Source organism: Ochotona princeps, chromosome 30, assembly GCF_030435755.1.
Source record: "Ochotona princeps isolate mOchPri1 chromosome 30, mOchPri1.hap1, whole genome shotgun sequence".
NCBI classification, from domain to species: domain Eukaryota; kingdom Metazoa; phylum Chordata; class Mammalia; order Lagomorpha; family Ochotonidae; genus Ochotona; species Ochotona princeps.
Genome location: NC_080861.1, coordinates 2,804,886 through 2,819,161, shown reverse-complemented (window position 1 = coordinate 2,819,161; position 14,276 = coordinate 2,804,886). Strand labels below are relative to the sequence as shown.

At 40.1% G+C, this 14,276-nt stretch overlaps 1 protein-coding gene across 3 annotated transcripts in view; it reads right to left on the bottom strand.

Moving 5' to 3' along the window:
- Positions 1 to 14,276, bottom strand: part of STAG1 (STAG1 cohesin complex component) — a 235,254-nt gene that overhangs the window by 51,992 nt on the left and 168,986 nt on the right. For all 3 annotated transcript variants that reach the window (XM_004588335.4, XM_058657275.1, XM_058657277.1), the window contains exons 11-15: positions 10,633 to 10,756; positions 7,337 to 7,435; positions 6,686 to 6,765; positions 4,659 to 4,766; positions 1,737 to 1,851 (exon numbers count right to left, since the gene is read on the bottom strand). In XM_004588335.4, the coding sequence (XP_004588392.2) occupies positions 1,737 to 1,851; positions 4,659 to 4,766; positions 6,686 to 6,765; positions 7,337 to 7,435; positions 10,633 to 10,756 (526 nt within the window). The remainder of the gene's footprint in view (positions 1 to 1,736; positions 1,852 to 4,658; positions 4,767 to 6,685; positions 6,766 to 7,336; positions 7,436 to 10,632; positions 10,757 to 14,276) is intronic.

The window sequence follows — 14,276 nt, the reverse complement described above, 5'->3', positions numbered from 1 at the left end:
CAACTGCTCTGTAAGCAAAATTCTATTTGGCTTTGAAGAAAAAACTTCATCCTAGAACGTTGTAGAAATATAGACTCTAAGGTCACATTCAAATGTCACTAAATCAACGCTGGCATTTTAACAGGAATCCCCGGTGATTTGCATGCACATTTAAAACATTACGGTTACATACATGATTGCTATTCAAATTCAACTCTCCAGTTGGTTTTCACTTTACTGTTTACTGATTCCCCAATGAAGAAAACATCAGCAACTTCTCCACCACTTTTTTTCTTGCTTTATCCTACCATGTCATTCAGGCCTCACTTGTCATACAGTTGCTTTAGGATCTTCTTCCTGACTCCTACAGAGACCCTCTAGCACTTTCACAATTGAGTAAGAATCTTTTTCTGTTTTAAAAAAATTTTAAACCCATAGTTACAGAGAAAAGGAGAGAGATATATTCCATTCCCTAGTTTACATCCTAGATGGTTCCAATAGTCAGGGCCGGGCTGGGCCAGGCCAAAGCCAGAAACTTGGAATTTCATCGGGGTTTCTCCTGCGGGTGCAGGAATCCAAATATATGAGTCGTCTCCCTGCTTTTCCCAGGCCCTTAGCAGGGAGGTGATTCAGTGGCCAGGCCAGTATGAAGAACTCCCAGGCCCTCAGTAAGCAGGAGGATCAGTGGTCAGGCAAGCATGAACTGGCACCACATGGAGTGTTGGCGTCACTGGCGACAGCTCTGTTCTCCCACCCCAAAACTCTTAAATTTCTCTTCTTCCCAGATACTCCAGTACAAAAAAAAAATATTGTTCCAAACAAAATTAAGAATCCTAGATTTTACTTCTTTACTGGTTTCCTAAATCTATTTTCAGTAGTTCTTTAAAAAGACTCATTCATTTGAAAAGCAGAGCTATACAAAGAGTGAAGGAGGGACAAAGGAGCAACGAGAGAACATCCTCTGCTTCCCAAACGGCTGCCATTGCACCAGGCCAAAGCCGAGAGCCCAGAGTATCTTCTGGGTTTTCCACGTATGCACAGAGAAACACTTAGGCCGTCTTTCATTGCTTTCCCAGGTACATCAGCACAAAGCTGGAACAAAAGTGAAGCAGCTGGGATTGGAACTGGCACCCACATGGAATGTTGGCAGTACAAGCAGTGGCTCAACCCACCACACAACAGTGCCGGCCACATTTTTACTCTTTCTAAACCAACCAGTTCATTCAATCACAAGTTTTTTAGGTTCAGCTCAGAAGGAAATAGAAAGTACCAACTAGGCAAGCAGCTCAAAATGCTCAACTGTGAGAATAGATCTTTGTAGATACAACATGATGAGTTTTAATTCTAAAACTGTTTAAATAACTTACAAGACGTGTACGATAAATTAAATACATGAATTCGGAGTTTTCAGTGTCCTTATTAAATAATCTAAGTTTAAAAATGATTGTTGTAACAGTCTGACAACTTTTAATAAACTGTTTAAACAATATGATTTAAAGGCCATAGGGAAAAATTCAAGAAAAACAAACAAAAAAACCCAGTATTCAGTATTACAGAACAAGAGTCGATCCACACCTACACGCATTTCAGAAGCTTTCCCAACACAATAGAGTACTAATTGCATAAGCAAGCAACCCATGGAAGACACTCATAAAAATGGATGTGTCATCATATGATTAAAAACTTAATGAATCAAATGACAGTTTTTACTTAATATGCAACATGAAACAAGATAAGTAACACCCAGCATTGTTTACCTCACTTTCAAGAAAGAACAGAACGAGCATCCTGATGAGGTTCCCGTTTGGACTGTTCCTTCCCCTCCTTTTCGCTAATGCTTCTTCAGCTTGTGGATCATGTCTGCTAAACAATCTAAACAAATCAAACCAGAAGATTACAAATGCACACGGATATGGATTTTCTTCCTTCACTACACACATTGAGTAAAAAGAGAGAAGCAACAGGATCAGGTCAGATCATCTATTTCAATACGAACAGGTAACTGATACTTTCCAGGCCAAAAAATGGTTCTATCGAAGCAACTTAACAGGTCAATGATATACAAAATTCTTACTGATGTGCTAAGCAATGTCCAAATATTTATGAAATGGAAATGCTGTTATTATTCTGCATTGATAGAGTAGGTAATTATCAACTGATTTCTTTTGCTTTACATATAGATTTACAACTGCAATTTGTAACTATAATAATGTAATTGTAGTGTTTTCCAAATTTGCAAGCAATGATAAAAATTCATATTTAATAGTTTAACGGCAGAGATGTTCCATAGGATGGTTCTCTCCTCAAATGCCTGACCCACCCAGGGCTTGGCCAGACGGAAGGCAGGACCCTGGAACTCAAGTTCCTGGGCGTCATCTGCAGTCCTGCCATCAGCAGGAAGCTGAGAGCGTAAGTGGAGCTTGGACTCAAACCTGAGACCTTCCATCGGGATGGAAAATTGCCTACGTGATGGTTTAGCCGTTCCATTAAATGTCCGCTCTTCATAACTTTTCCTTTTTAATTAAAACATCACATAGTTTCACTTGTCTGAATAGATCACGAAGGGGACAGAGATAGAAAGGGAGACCTCCCACTTGCTGATCCACTCCCCAAATGCTCCCATGTGTGCTGGCCAGGCATGTCTGCTTCAGCGGAAGTCCTGGCTGGTCCAGCATCTGTAGTGACCCAGAGGATGGCAGCATGCTCCCTCCCTCCCCCTTCCTTCCTCAAGTGGATAAAAATTAAAAACAAAAAGAGATAATCAAAAAATCTAAAAGAACAAATCATGAATTTCTACAGAGCAATGGCCTAAAATGTGCATAACACAGTGAAGCTTTCATTTATTTGCCCAAGAAATAACTTTGTTTTCACAGAGATTTACTTTTCTGCATTTTATGTAACATACTGATTTTTAAAAATTCTAGTAAATATCACAAACTTGGAAAAATACAACATGATGAGTATCTGGCACAGCACTGAGCTTGCGCTGGGGATGCCTGCATCCTTTTTATCAGACGTCTGGTTTCGCACCCTGGATCTACTCACTGGAAATAAGTAATAGCTCAAGTACTGGGTACTTGCCTCCCAGATGGAAGTTTCTGGCTAATGCAGGCATTTGGGGAAGTCAGGAGACAGAACATCTCCCTGTGCCTATTTCTCTTTTAAAATGAAAATATAAGGCAGATAAAGAGGTCTAACTCAACCACTCTAGTTTATGGTCTACATTCCATATAGAACGGACCTCTATAGCTTACATTTTTTTTAAAGCTCTACAAGCAATACTTTCTGAAAAAAACTTTTGGAAAACTTAAGTAGATATTAAAAAGTAATTCTTGTAACAGTAATTTAAGTCTGAAGTACATCTTTTATGTCTGTGCAAACAATATCTCATGATAAATAAGCAGATAACTTCATTCTGCAAGCCACCAAAACCAAGTCACTGGCAAATTCAATATGTCACTATGAAACTCCTGCCTGAAATCTTTCATTTTTTCCCTCTTTGCTCTCTCTACAACGATGACCAGTCAGCAGGATTTTCCACACAGGGACAGCTCTTTCCGCTGTGAGAGGTCCCACAAGGAGCAGGTGCTGCAGCCCTGATGCAGACACTCAGGGTCAAAGCTAATCATCCCACAGAACAGCTGCTGAGGGCATGCCTGAAATGTATGCTTCAGCATACTCCTAAATCAGTACATGACGGACTTCAGTACAAAACTGTGGACTAAAACACAAAACATGAAACAGGCCACATGCAGATAAGAATATTTTAAGAATAAATCAATCTACTAAAAATTATAGAACATATACAGTAATAAATCCTGACCCAAAATGTGCTTCACAGAACTGTTCACATTAACGGACTCATCAGTTCTGTATTTTTCCTATAAGTGAGGGTATTTTTTTTAAAGCTAAGTTGCAACTGTACATACGTTACTAAGAATAACTGATTAAAATAATCTTTATCTCAGTGAATAGAAGAGGAAAAAGAAATCACACAAATCTGGGAGGCATTCTGAAGGTGGCAGTATTTTACATTTAGACTACAAGTGTTAAGAAGGTAACTCAGGGTTTTTTTATAATTAAACATTTATTTTGGTTTTATTTGAAGGGCAGAAAGACAGAATGTTTATGCACTGATTCATTCCCCAAATGGCTGCAATAACCTGAGCCAGGCCAAATTCAGTAATCCGGACCTCACTCCAGGTATCCACGCGGACAGCACAGACCCAAGTCTTTGAGCCGAACCTGCTACCCCACGGAATGTGCATCAGGAAGAAGCCACACTGGAAACAGCAGCCAAGGCCTGACCCAGGAACTCTGACAGCAAGTATGGGAGTTCACAGAGGTGTCTCAAGAACAGTGCAGAAGAGTGGATCCCTGAACTCAGAATCTTAAAGGGGGAGGGTGAGCATGGTATACTGATTATCTAGGGAGCTTATGGATAGATCATCCACTTTGGCAATCTCTACTTCACACTCCTAAGTGGGACCCATCCTTTCAGATTTCAAAGAAAAGGAGCAGGTTTTAGGGAACATCATTTTAAGTGACACAGTTCCTAATGTGTACCTAGGCTACGAGGTATTATAGATCCTAGAACTGAAAATGGACTCAGCACTGTGCTCCATCACTAAGTCTTCTACAAATAACAACCAAACATTGTCTTCAGGCGATGAGCTCACTTTTTGTGAAGGAACTCTCCAGCTGCCACTGCGACAGGGCGATGTGCTGAGTACACCAAGTGGTAGACATTTTCACAGTCCTCGTTAGAAAGGGCTTCTTCACTGCCACTGAAACACAGGAACAGCACAAAACAAATGTGCAGCTTCAGTCTTACCTTGACTTACATTTTGAATATTATGAAAGCTCACTGTATATTGACTTTGATTTTTTATTTTATCTTACTCCAAAAGGAATATTTCCTTATAACTGTAAGATGATTAATCAGTATGTAAAATTCAGAAAATACAAACTGTTCAGTCTTCTAGCCACATATAATCACAATGACTCTTCATACATAGGGCTACTTGCAGAAATTCCATGAAAAAACAGAATAAAAGTTTTGTGAAATTAAAGGAAGGACCTTCAAAATTTATGTAGAAAATTTATTATGAAGACACTATATAATCCAATTTCAAAATAGTGTTCTAAAATAAACACTTACGGGCCCGGCGGCGTGGCCTAATGGCTGAAGTCCTTGCCTTGAACGCCCCGGGATCCCATATGGGCGCCGGTTCTAATCCTGGCACCTCCACTTCCCATCCAGCTCTCTGCTTGTGGCCTGGGAAAGCAGTCGAGGACGGCCCAAGGCTTTGGGACCCTGCACCCGTGTGGGAGACCTGGAGGAGGTTCCTGGTTCCCAGCATCGGATCGGCACAGCATCGGCCGTTGCGGCTCACTTGGGGAGTGAAACATCAGACGGAAGATCTTCCTCTCTGTCTCGCCTCCTCTCTGTATATCTGGCTTTCCAATAATAATAAATCTTAAAAAAAAATTAAATAAAATAAAATAAACACTTACTCAATTCTGCATAATTTTTATCTTATCTGAGAGACTAATGTGAGATTTGGAGGGAAGGGAGAGAAAGCGAGAGGATGGTTTTCTCCCAAAATGCTTGCAACAGACGGGGCTGAGTCGAGGATGAAGCTGCAGGCCCACACGGGCAGCAAGGACGTAAGCACCCGAGCCATCACCCTCTGTTTTCAGGCCATCAGGAGAAGCAGGACCAAGAGTGGAGGTCAGAGTCGACCCAAGGCACTCTGGCACAGGACACAGACAACCCAGACAGTGCCCTAACACTGTGCCACATGAACCATCCCATCACAAATTTTTTCAAGTACCTCTCCACACCCAATGAAATATTATTCACCCATAAGAAAAAAATTGTTATTTACAATAACATGAACAGAATAACTGGACATTATGCTAATAGATATAAGCCTGAGAAAACACACAACCTGTACATTGTCACCTACCTGTGGCAGCTAAAAAACCTGATCTCACAGAAGTAAGAATAAAAGTGGCTACCAGAGCTTCAGAATGGTATAGGGTTGGGGTAGATAAAAAAATCAAAAAGATTTTTATGGGTACGGAGGGTGATTGTTGGAGAGCAGAAAAACCTTTGAATATTCTATAATTTAGTAAGATAGCTACAGTTGATAAAAACTGAATATTTCAAAAATGGTAATAGAAATTTCAATTTAACAAAAGCATCTATGATACACCATATCACTTATTCTTACGTGATTATACTTTGTGCACATGCATATTAAATGATATTGTACACTGATAAATACAATGTACAGTGTAAAACAGCTGCAAGACAATTAAAATGTTTTAAAGAAATATAAAAGAAAAAAAAAACAGAAAAACCTCTTTCAAGAAAGGAACTAAAAAATCACATGCAACTAGTGAAACACTTAAAATTTCAAGGAGGAATTGATCTCAGTAACACACAATTTATTTCAGAACAGGAAAATGACAGTATTTTATCAAGGTGTTTTAAAAGTTGACCTAGAGTGGGGGGGGGGGTATATGTCAAATTTATTCTTGACACATCGAAAATCTTAATGAGGAGTTAAATATAAGACTGCATTGATCAACAAAAAATAGATCAACAAAACAAAACTTATCATGTCAAACAGGATTTAATGCGGAAATGCACGAGTGCTTTAACCTTGGATAAAGTGTTAACTGATACTATACTTACTGAAGGATCAGAGTAACCAACCGAATAGCTTCCACAGCAACATCATATTCTTTATCAAGTGTCATTGATACGATGCGATCCTAAAAAAAAAAAGTGTAATAAACGAAACAGAAACAGGAGTCAGGAAAAACCTTAAGGTAATATATAGGGATCCTAAAATGTTCATGGAAAATGAATATTACAATAAAGCTATGCAAGAATATCCTATTTTTACACAAGAATAAATATATTTTGACTCTACTTTTACACAAGTTTTGAAGTCCCCTCAATATTCTAGGGGTGTATGTGCAATGCCAGTGACAGATAAAACTGCTTCAGACTTGAACCCATACTAAGTCCCCAGTCGCACAAAGACAGTTTCCTGATTTATTTATTGTTAAGTTAAAAATCTCATTTACTAACACTATGACAATTATACATTAACTTGGAGAATCTGTTCATAAAGACATAAAGAAAGTTTTATTTTTGGCAGGGTAGCCTTCTTTCAAAGGTTGGTACTACCTTGAAAACAGTTATCCATCTATTTAATATAGAATTAAAGAATTATGCCCTAAAGCATCTAAAACAAATGCTTGGTACAATAATGCATTTGCTAAACCAGTTACAACTAACATCTATAGTGTCAAAACCTCCCTCGTTCCTGACGCTTACCTTGAATCGGTTGGTGAACAGCTCCAACTTGGGGAATAACTCTCTGTTGGTATACAGAGTCTGGAGAGCTTTCAAGCACTTCAGCCTGACTTCCCCTTGCTACAGAAAAACAACAGCACAGCACAAGTAAGCCATCAATTCCATGCTACAAATATTAAAGAGCTTTTCCAGTTTCTCCCTAGACTAAAACCTACTCAATCATTCCAATTACTTCATATTGTAATTGCACACAGAGTAGGACAACAAATGTCCACTGCTGCACTCACACCTAACTCACAGCGAACCTGTGACCCGATGAGCAGCTACATTTCCGCAGATCAATTCTGACACACTTCCAACCGTAGGATTTTTAACTTATAATTATACTTACACATGGCTACTCTCATTTTCCTTTATGAAATTACTAAAATAAGCCTCTGGACAAACCTAATTTTGTTTTAACACTTTTCATCCCTATATTAACCCTATATTGTACTATGTATAGTTCACCTATAAAGACTTCAATTGAGCAATAAATATATCACTTATGGCACTTCAAAATAAATGCTATTGCAATTTTCATGAAATTGAAGAGCTGGCATGATGGTGAACCATGTTAAGCTTCTGCCCACAGTGCTGACATCCCATTTGGGAACTGGTTCAAGTCCCGGATGTTTCATTTCTCATACATCTCCCTACTGACATGCCTTGGAAAACAGTAGGAGACAGCCTAACTGTTTGGGCTCCTGCAATGAGCAATCCAAATGAAACTCATGCTTTCTGACTTACTATGGTCCAGTCCTGACTGTCGCAGCCATTTCACAGAAAAGCAGCAGACACAAGCTCTGTGAGAGCTGTCTTTCAAATACAAAAGTAAATCTTTTTTTTTTTCTAAAAACCTACAAAATTGAAAATATGAGACTAGGTGGTTTAAAGTAACATCATTTATTCATATAACAAATATTTACCGTTCTCTTTTACATCCCACCAGGTAGTTAGGAAAAACAGAAAAGCAGGAAGGTATTTAAAACAGAGAGAAGATGATACAGTGAAGAGCTTTGTAAGTGCAGGGTCCCAAGGCTTTGGGCCGTCCTCAACTGCTTTCCCAGGCCACAAGCAGGCAGCCGGATGGGAAGCGGGGCAGCCAGGATTAGAACTGGCGCCCATAAGGGATCCCGGCAAATTGAGGCAAGGACTTCAGCTGTGAGGCTAGCACACCGGGCCCAAGATAGATAATATGTCAGGAGTCAGGAGCTCCATCCCAGAACACACACAATTTGCCCATCAGCTCCTGCTTGCCCAGGAGCAGCAGGGCGGTGGACTGGCCGCAGAACAGCATGGTTCCAACAGGCACTCTGACATGAGATGGTAAGTGTTCCAGGTAGAGGCTTAGCCATTGGTGCCACAATCCCCACTATTTTGTTTTTAAGAGAAAATAATTCATGCTTCCAAAGTAAAATGTGCATGCGCACTACGAATGCTTGAATGGTAATACTCAGAAGACTTGAAGCGAAGCAAGTTAAGCGGACTATTAATCAAACAGATGTGTGTGTATGTGGCTGGAGTGCAGGGAGTTGAAGGAGCAGCACAGCACTGTCCAGGCCTTAGTTTTCTGATGAACTCTGAGAGGAAGCAACGCGAAGGAGAAACAATGCAAGGTCAGTGAATCCGGATTCAGAGAAGCAGCCCGAGGGCTCTGGACACGTCGGAAAGCAGGAGGGCTGTGTATGGAAGAGCCTATGTGTAGATGTGGGCTATTTCGGCCAAAGCTTATGATTACGATCAAAATAAAATAAAATAACGGTGTTGGACAAATGGTTTCTCCAAGAAATATGTTAGTCATTACTTGAATTATCCCCACTCCCCTTCCACCTTCCACATGAAGTTTTCACCAGAAGCCAAGCAGATGCCAAGGTCATGTACTTGGGCCTCCAGAGATGGAGTCAAAGAACACTTCCTTCCTTCCTTCCTTCGCATCCCCCACTTTTTTTTTTTAAACAAATTAGCCTCAAGTATTCTGACCACAGAAAACAAACTAAGACATAAGGTAAAAGCAAAGTGGTACAGAGTATTACTGGAAAACTGCTATGCCTAAAAAAAGGCAATCTGCTGTCCTGAGTGTAACTCCAGCAAGAGATTAAGATGCTTAGCCCAGAGCAGATACAACGCAACTGCTAGGTCTGAATCGGTCATGTTCTTCTCAAACACAAGTAAAACTAGTGGTTGTAAAATGTAAATATTAATTTTGCTTTGACAAATTGTTTTCCTACTGAGTGAAATGTATACTACCCTATACACACACACAGCCACATCGTGTTTGCAGTTTTGCTTGTTAAGGAGAGAGGACTAGATTACAAACTCTAAAATTTTAATCAAGATGAAAATTCTTTCATCTCATTTCAAAGAAGTGTAAGATGGGTCTGAGGTCAGTTTCAAGTAAAAAAAAAAAATAGGCAAATTACTGTAGCAGTTTTGAGAAGGAAAAAGCACAAGGAGTACTGGGTGGGAATAACAAAACCTACAGTTTAAAAGGAAATTTTACTCCTTGATAATTTTGAGAATTACTTGTTTTGTATTCAAGGACACCAGACTCCTTTAACAGTCAGTCCCAAGAACTGTTACTACAGGTTCAGACAAATATTTTATATCAAACAATCCCAGGGAGCCTAACCACCTGTCAAACTCAGGGCAAAACTACGACATGACCCGTGAGAATTCAAATTAAGAACGTTTAATGTTCCCTTAATCCCAACTTTTCATTTTATTTGAAAGGCAAAGAGACAGAGATTCCATGTGCCGATTCATTTACCAATTTCCACAGCACCCCAGCTTGGGGCAGGCTGAAGCCAGGAGCCAGGAATTCAGTCTGGTCTTTCTCATGTCATCATCCGCTGCCTTGCTAGGGCGCACATGAGCAGGTCTGAGTCAACAGGGAAGTGGAATCTACACACCGTGATACGGGATGTGGTGCGTCAGCAGCATCTCCAGGGCTCTGTGATACCAACCCCTTCTAGAATGTTTATGTATTAGGAAAAAAATCCTTTCATCTCCTTGTTACTACCTCCTGGGAATACAGTTTGTACTCTCTTTAAACTTCAGAAGGAAAAAGTTGACACTACGGATTTAGGACAGTACTGCCCTTAAATAACCAAGTCGACAATGTTTCAATAACCTTAAATTAAATTAAATTAATGTTGAATAATCAAATTTCTGTATCGTTGTAACTTTTCAAAAGCTAGTTATTGTCCTTTTGATCACAGCATGTTAGCATCATGAAAAGTGTACTTTTCATTAAAACATAAAATTAAGCAACTTACCCTGTCATGAAGAGTCCAGCCAACATATTTCAGATAACTGTCATTCAGGAAGGCATCACTGTACATCTTCATCCACACTCCTATTTCTTCAATACAAATGGCTCTAATTTCAGCAATAGCGTCACTAGAGGAGGAAAAAAACAAACCAGACAAACCTCCAATTAACACCTCAAGCTGCAACATATGCTACCCACTTTCATTAGGAAATATTAATTCAATCCCATACTTATACATTTCATTTGTAATGATCTATAACATGGAAATTTTCTACTTTTCAAATAGCTTCTGTAACAAAAATTATCAATATTATGCTAAAATCAAAATTGTTTCTAAGTTTCTGCTCTTTAAGATTAAATTATCAGTAGCAAAATGGAATGAAAACATGTCTTTCAGTGCAGAAATTTTTCAAATTCATGTGTATGAATGGTTTTCAAAAGTCCAAGGATTTAAAAATACTTGTTACCAAGAAATAAATTTATCTTCAAAAAAATTTTTAAGCATTTTACTTATTTTTAGAAGATTTATTCAATCGACAGGAAGAGTTAGAGACCTGCGTTCACCTCCCAGACATGCCCTGTGCCTGGGGCAAACACTGGGGCCACCCGCTGTTCTCCCTGGCAGGTTAACAGTGAGCTGGATTAGACGCAAACAGGGCTTCAAACAGCGCCCTTGTAGGGCGTTAACATTACAGGCAGCAGATTAACTCAATACTTCACAAGCCAGGCCAACAATTTTACTCTTAAAAACCTTTTTTCACTTGACAGACACAGAGAGATAAAAGTCACTAATTCACTTCAAAAATGTCCCCATTGAGACCGGGTTCAGGTTGAAACTATAAGCCTGGAACCCAATTCAAGTCTCCGAGTGTACACTGGCAGAGAGCAGCAATCAGAAGTGGAGGTGGGACTTGAACCCAGCTGCAAATACTAGATGTGGGTGTCTCAAGTGGTGGCTTAATTGTGTTAAATGTCTAACCTAAATTTTTAAAATTCCACCTTCTTACAAATCTGCAAGGGAGTCTCCTAGAAGATACTATTATTTGAAAATGTACATTAAAAAAAAATCTAAAATCTTGAGGTAGCTTAGTGAAAATAATGGACATATAAACACTTAAAAACATTGTTTGGGGGCGGTGCACTAGCTGAACTGGCTAATCCTTGATCTCCAAGTGTAGGCCTCCACCATGGGCATGGTTTGTGTCCTGATTGTTTCACTTCCCTTCCAACTCCCTGCCTGAGGTCTGGGAAAACTGTAGAGGACAGCTCAAAGCATCTGGACCCTCCCACCCCTCCTGCACCCATATGGGAGACCAGGAAGATGCTCCTGGTTCCTAGCTTCGGATTTGCTCAGTTCCAGCCGTTGTGAATATGTGGGAAGTCAAACAGCAGATGGAAGATATTTCTATCTTTCCTTCCCTGTAAATCTGCCCTTCCAATGAAAGCAAGCCCTTAAAAAAGAGAGAGGGAGAGAGAGAGAGAGAGAGAGAGACAGAGATTAATTTATTCTTACAGGAAAGTCACATTTTACAGAGAAGGAAAGAAAGAAAGATCTTCCACCTGCTGGTTCACTCCCCAAGGGGCCACAACGGCCAGAGCTGAGCTGATCTGAAGCCAGGAGCTTCTTGCAGGGTCCCAAGGCTTTGGGTCATCCTCAATTGTTTTTCCAGGCCACAAGCAGTTGGGATATGAATCGGTGCCCATATGGGATCCTGGAACACGCAAGGAAAGGACTTCTGCTACAAGTCTACTGTGCTGGGCCCTGAAAAGAAATCTTTAGAACAAATGCTGACAGTTTCAAGCCCCAGGTCTTTGACATTCAACTGCTTTGTTAGGCTGAGGCACCTAACCCAGGTAATTAGTCATGATGGGAACAACATCAGTGACTGTGGCAGAACAGCCCAGAAGAATTCTGGTTCACTGCTGGAAAGATTTTCACGCTATAGGCATCCAATATAATGATCCCAGAACTATTATCCTATTCCAAGATCTGTGAACCATGAACAAATACAAAGCTAATACTTGTCCCGTCTCTTTCACCATGTTTTTAGTCCCAGCTTTAATAAGTATAAAATATGGTGAGTCCTAATTTTATTTTATAGATCAGTCTTTCAAGTTTCTGACTTACCAAGCAGATTAACATTTTGAGGTATTTTTAGTTTTCCCATTTATACAAGGTAACAGTTTAGCACAGTAGTTGAAATTATCCCAAGACTTCATGCCTTGATCTAATAGATGTGCCCTCTAGGTACGTGTTACTATTTACTGTCTTCCCAAGTCACTGTCAGTTATACTATTTGGTTTTCTTACATTTATTGGTAGTAGTTTTTCCTCAAGCACAGGCTCTCTATCCTAGTGGCTAATGGTACAGCCTCTAGGGTCAGACCCCTGCATTAAGATTCGGGTTCTGCTAGTTACTTAGCTCTGTGAACTTAGCCAAGTTACTTCCCTCTTCCTTAGAAGTCTGTATCTGTAAAACAGCCATGACAATGTTACTAATTCATAAAGCTATTATGATAATGAAGTCATTAACAGTAAATAAAATACTGAAACTGTGCTTGGCACCTACAGGAATTTCCCTAAATGTTGGGTATTACATTAGTACAAATTTCATTTGAACTTCATCAGTTTAGACATTCAGACAATGTACGAAGTAGCAACTATGAAAATGTTTCTTATATCTAGCACTGAATATGTATGTCAAATTCCATTTTTTAATACAAAAAATTTCAGAAATAAAAATGGAACAGAAAACAGCCAAATTTCCTGTACAGCTAAGAAATAAAATAATTTCTTAGCAGTTAAAAATATACAATCTTGGGCCCGGCAGCGTGGCCTAGTGGCTAAAGTCCTCGCCTTGAACGCCCCAGCATCCCATATGGGCGCCGGTTCTAATCCCGGCAGCTCCACTTCCCATCCAGCTCCCTGCTTGTGGCCTGGGAAAGCAGTTGAGGACGGCCCAATGCATTGGGACCCTGCACCCATGTGGGAGACCCGGAAGAGGTTCCTGGTTCCCGGCTTCGGATTGGCGCGTACCGGCCCATTGCGGCTCACTTGGGGAGTGAATCATCGGACGGAAGATCTTCCTCTCTGTCTCTCCTCCTCTCTGTATATCTGACTTTGTAATAAAATAAATAAATCTTTAAAAAAACATATACAATCTTACTGATGTGTCAAAGCACTCTCTTTGATTCAAGAAATACAGTTTTCATAAGTATTTTTGTTTAACATTTTGATTCTCACTTAAGCACTGCCTTGCAGGTATTCTTCAAAATGCTTTTTTTTTTTTTTTAACCATGTTTTTCTTTTTCAAGAATTTTTATACATTTATTTGAAAAGAGTGACTGAGTGAGGAGAGGGGAAAGACAGGAAGAGGGACAGAGAGGAAAGGAAGGAAAAAAGGGAGAAGGGGAAAGGGTAGAGAAAAGGGGGAAGAGAGAGGGAGAGAAAGAGGAAGGGGGAGAGATGGAGAGAGAGAGGAAGGGGGAGAGGGAGAGAGAGAGGAAGGGGGAGAGGGAGAGAGAGAGAGGAAGGGGGAGAGAGAGAGGGAGAGAGATGGAGAGAGAGAGAGGAAGGGGGAGAGGGAGAGATGGAGAGAGAGGAAGGGGGAGAGGGAGAGAGAGGAAGGGGGAGAGGGAGAGAGAGAGA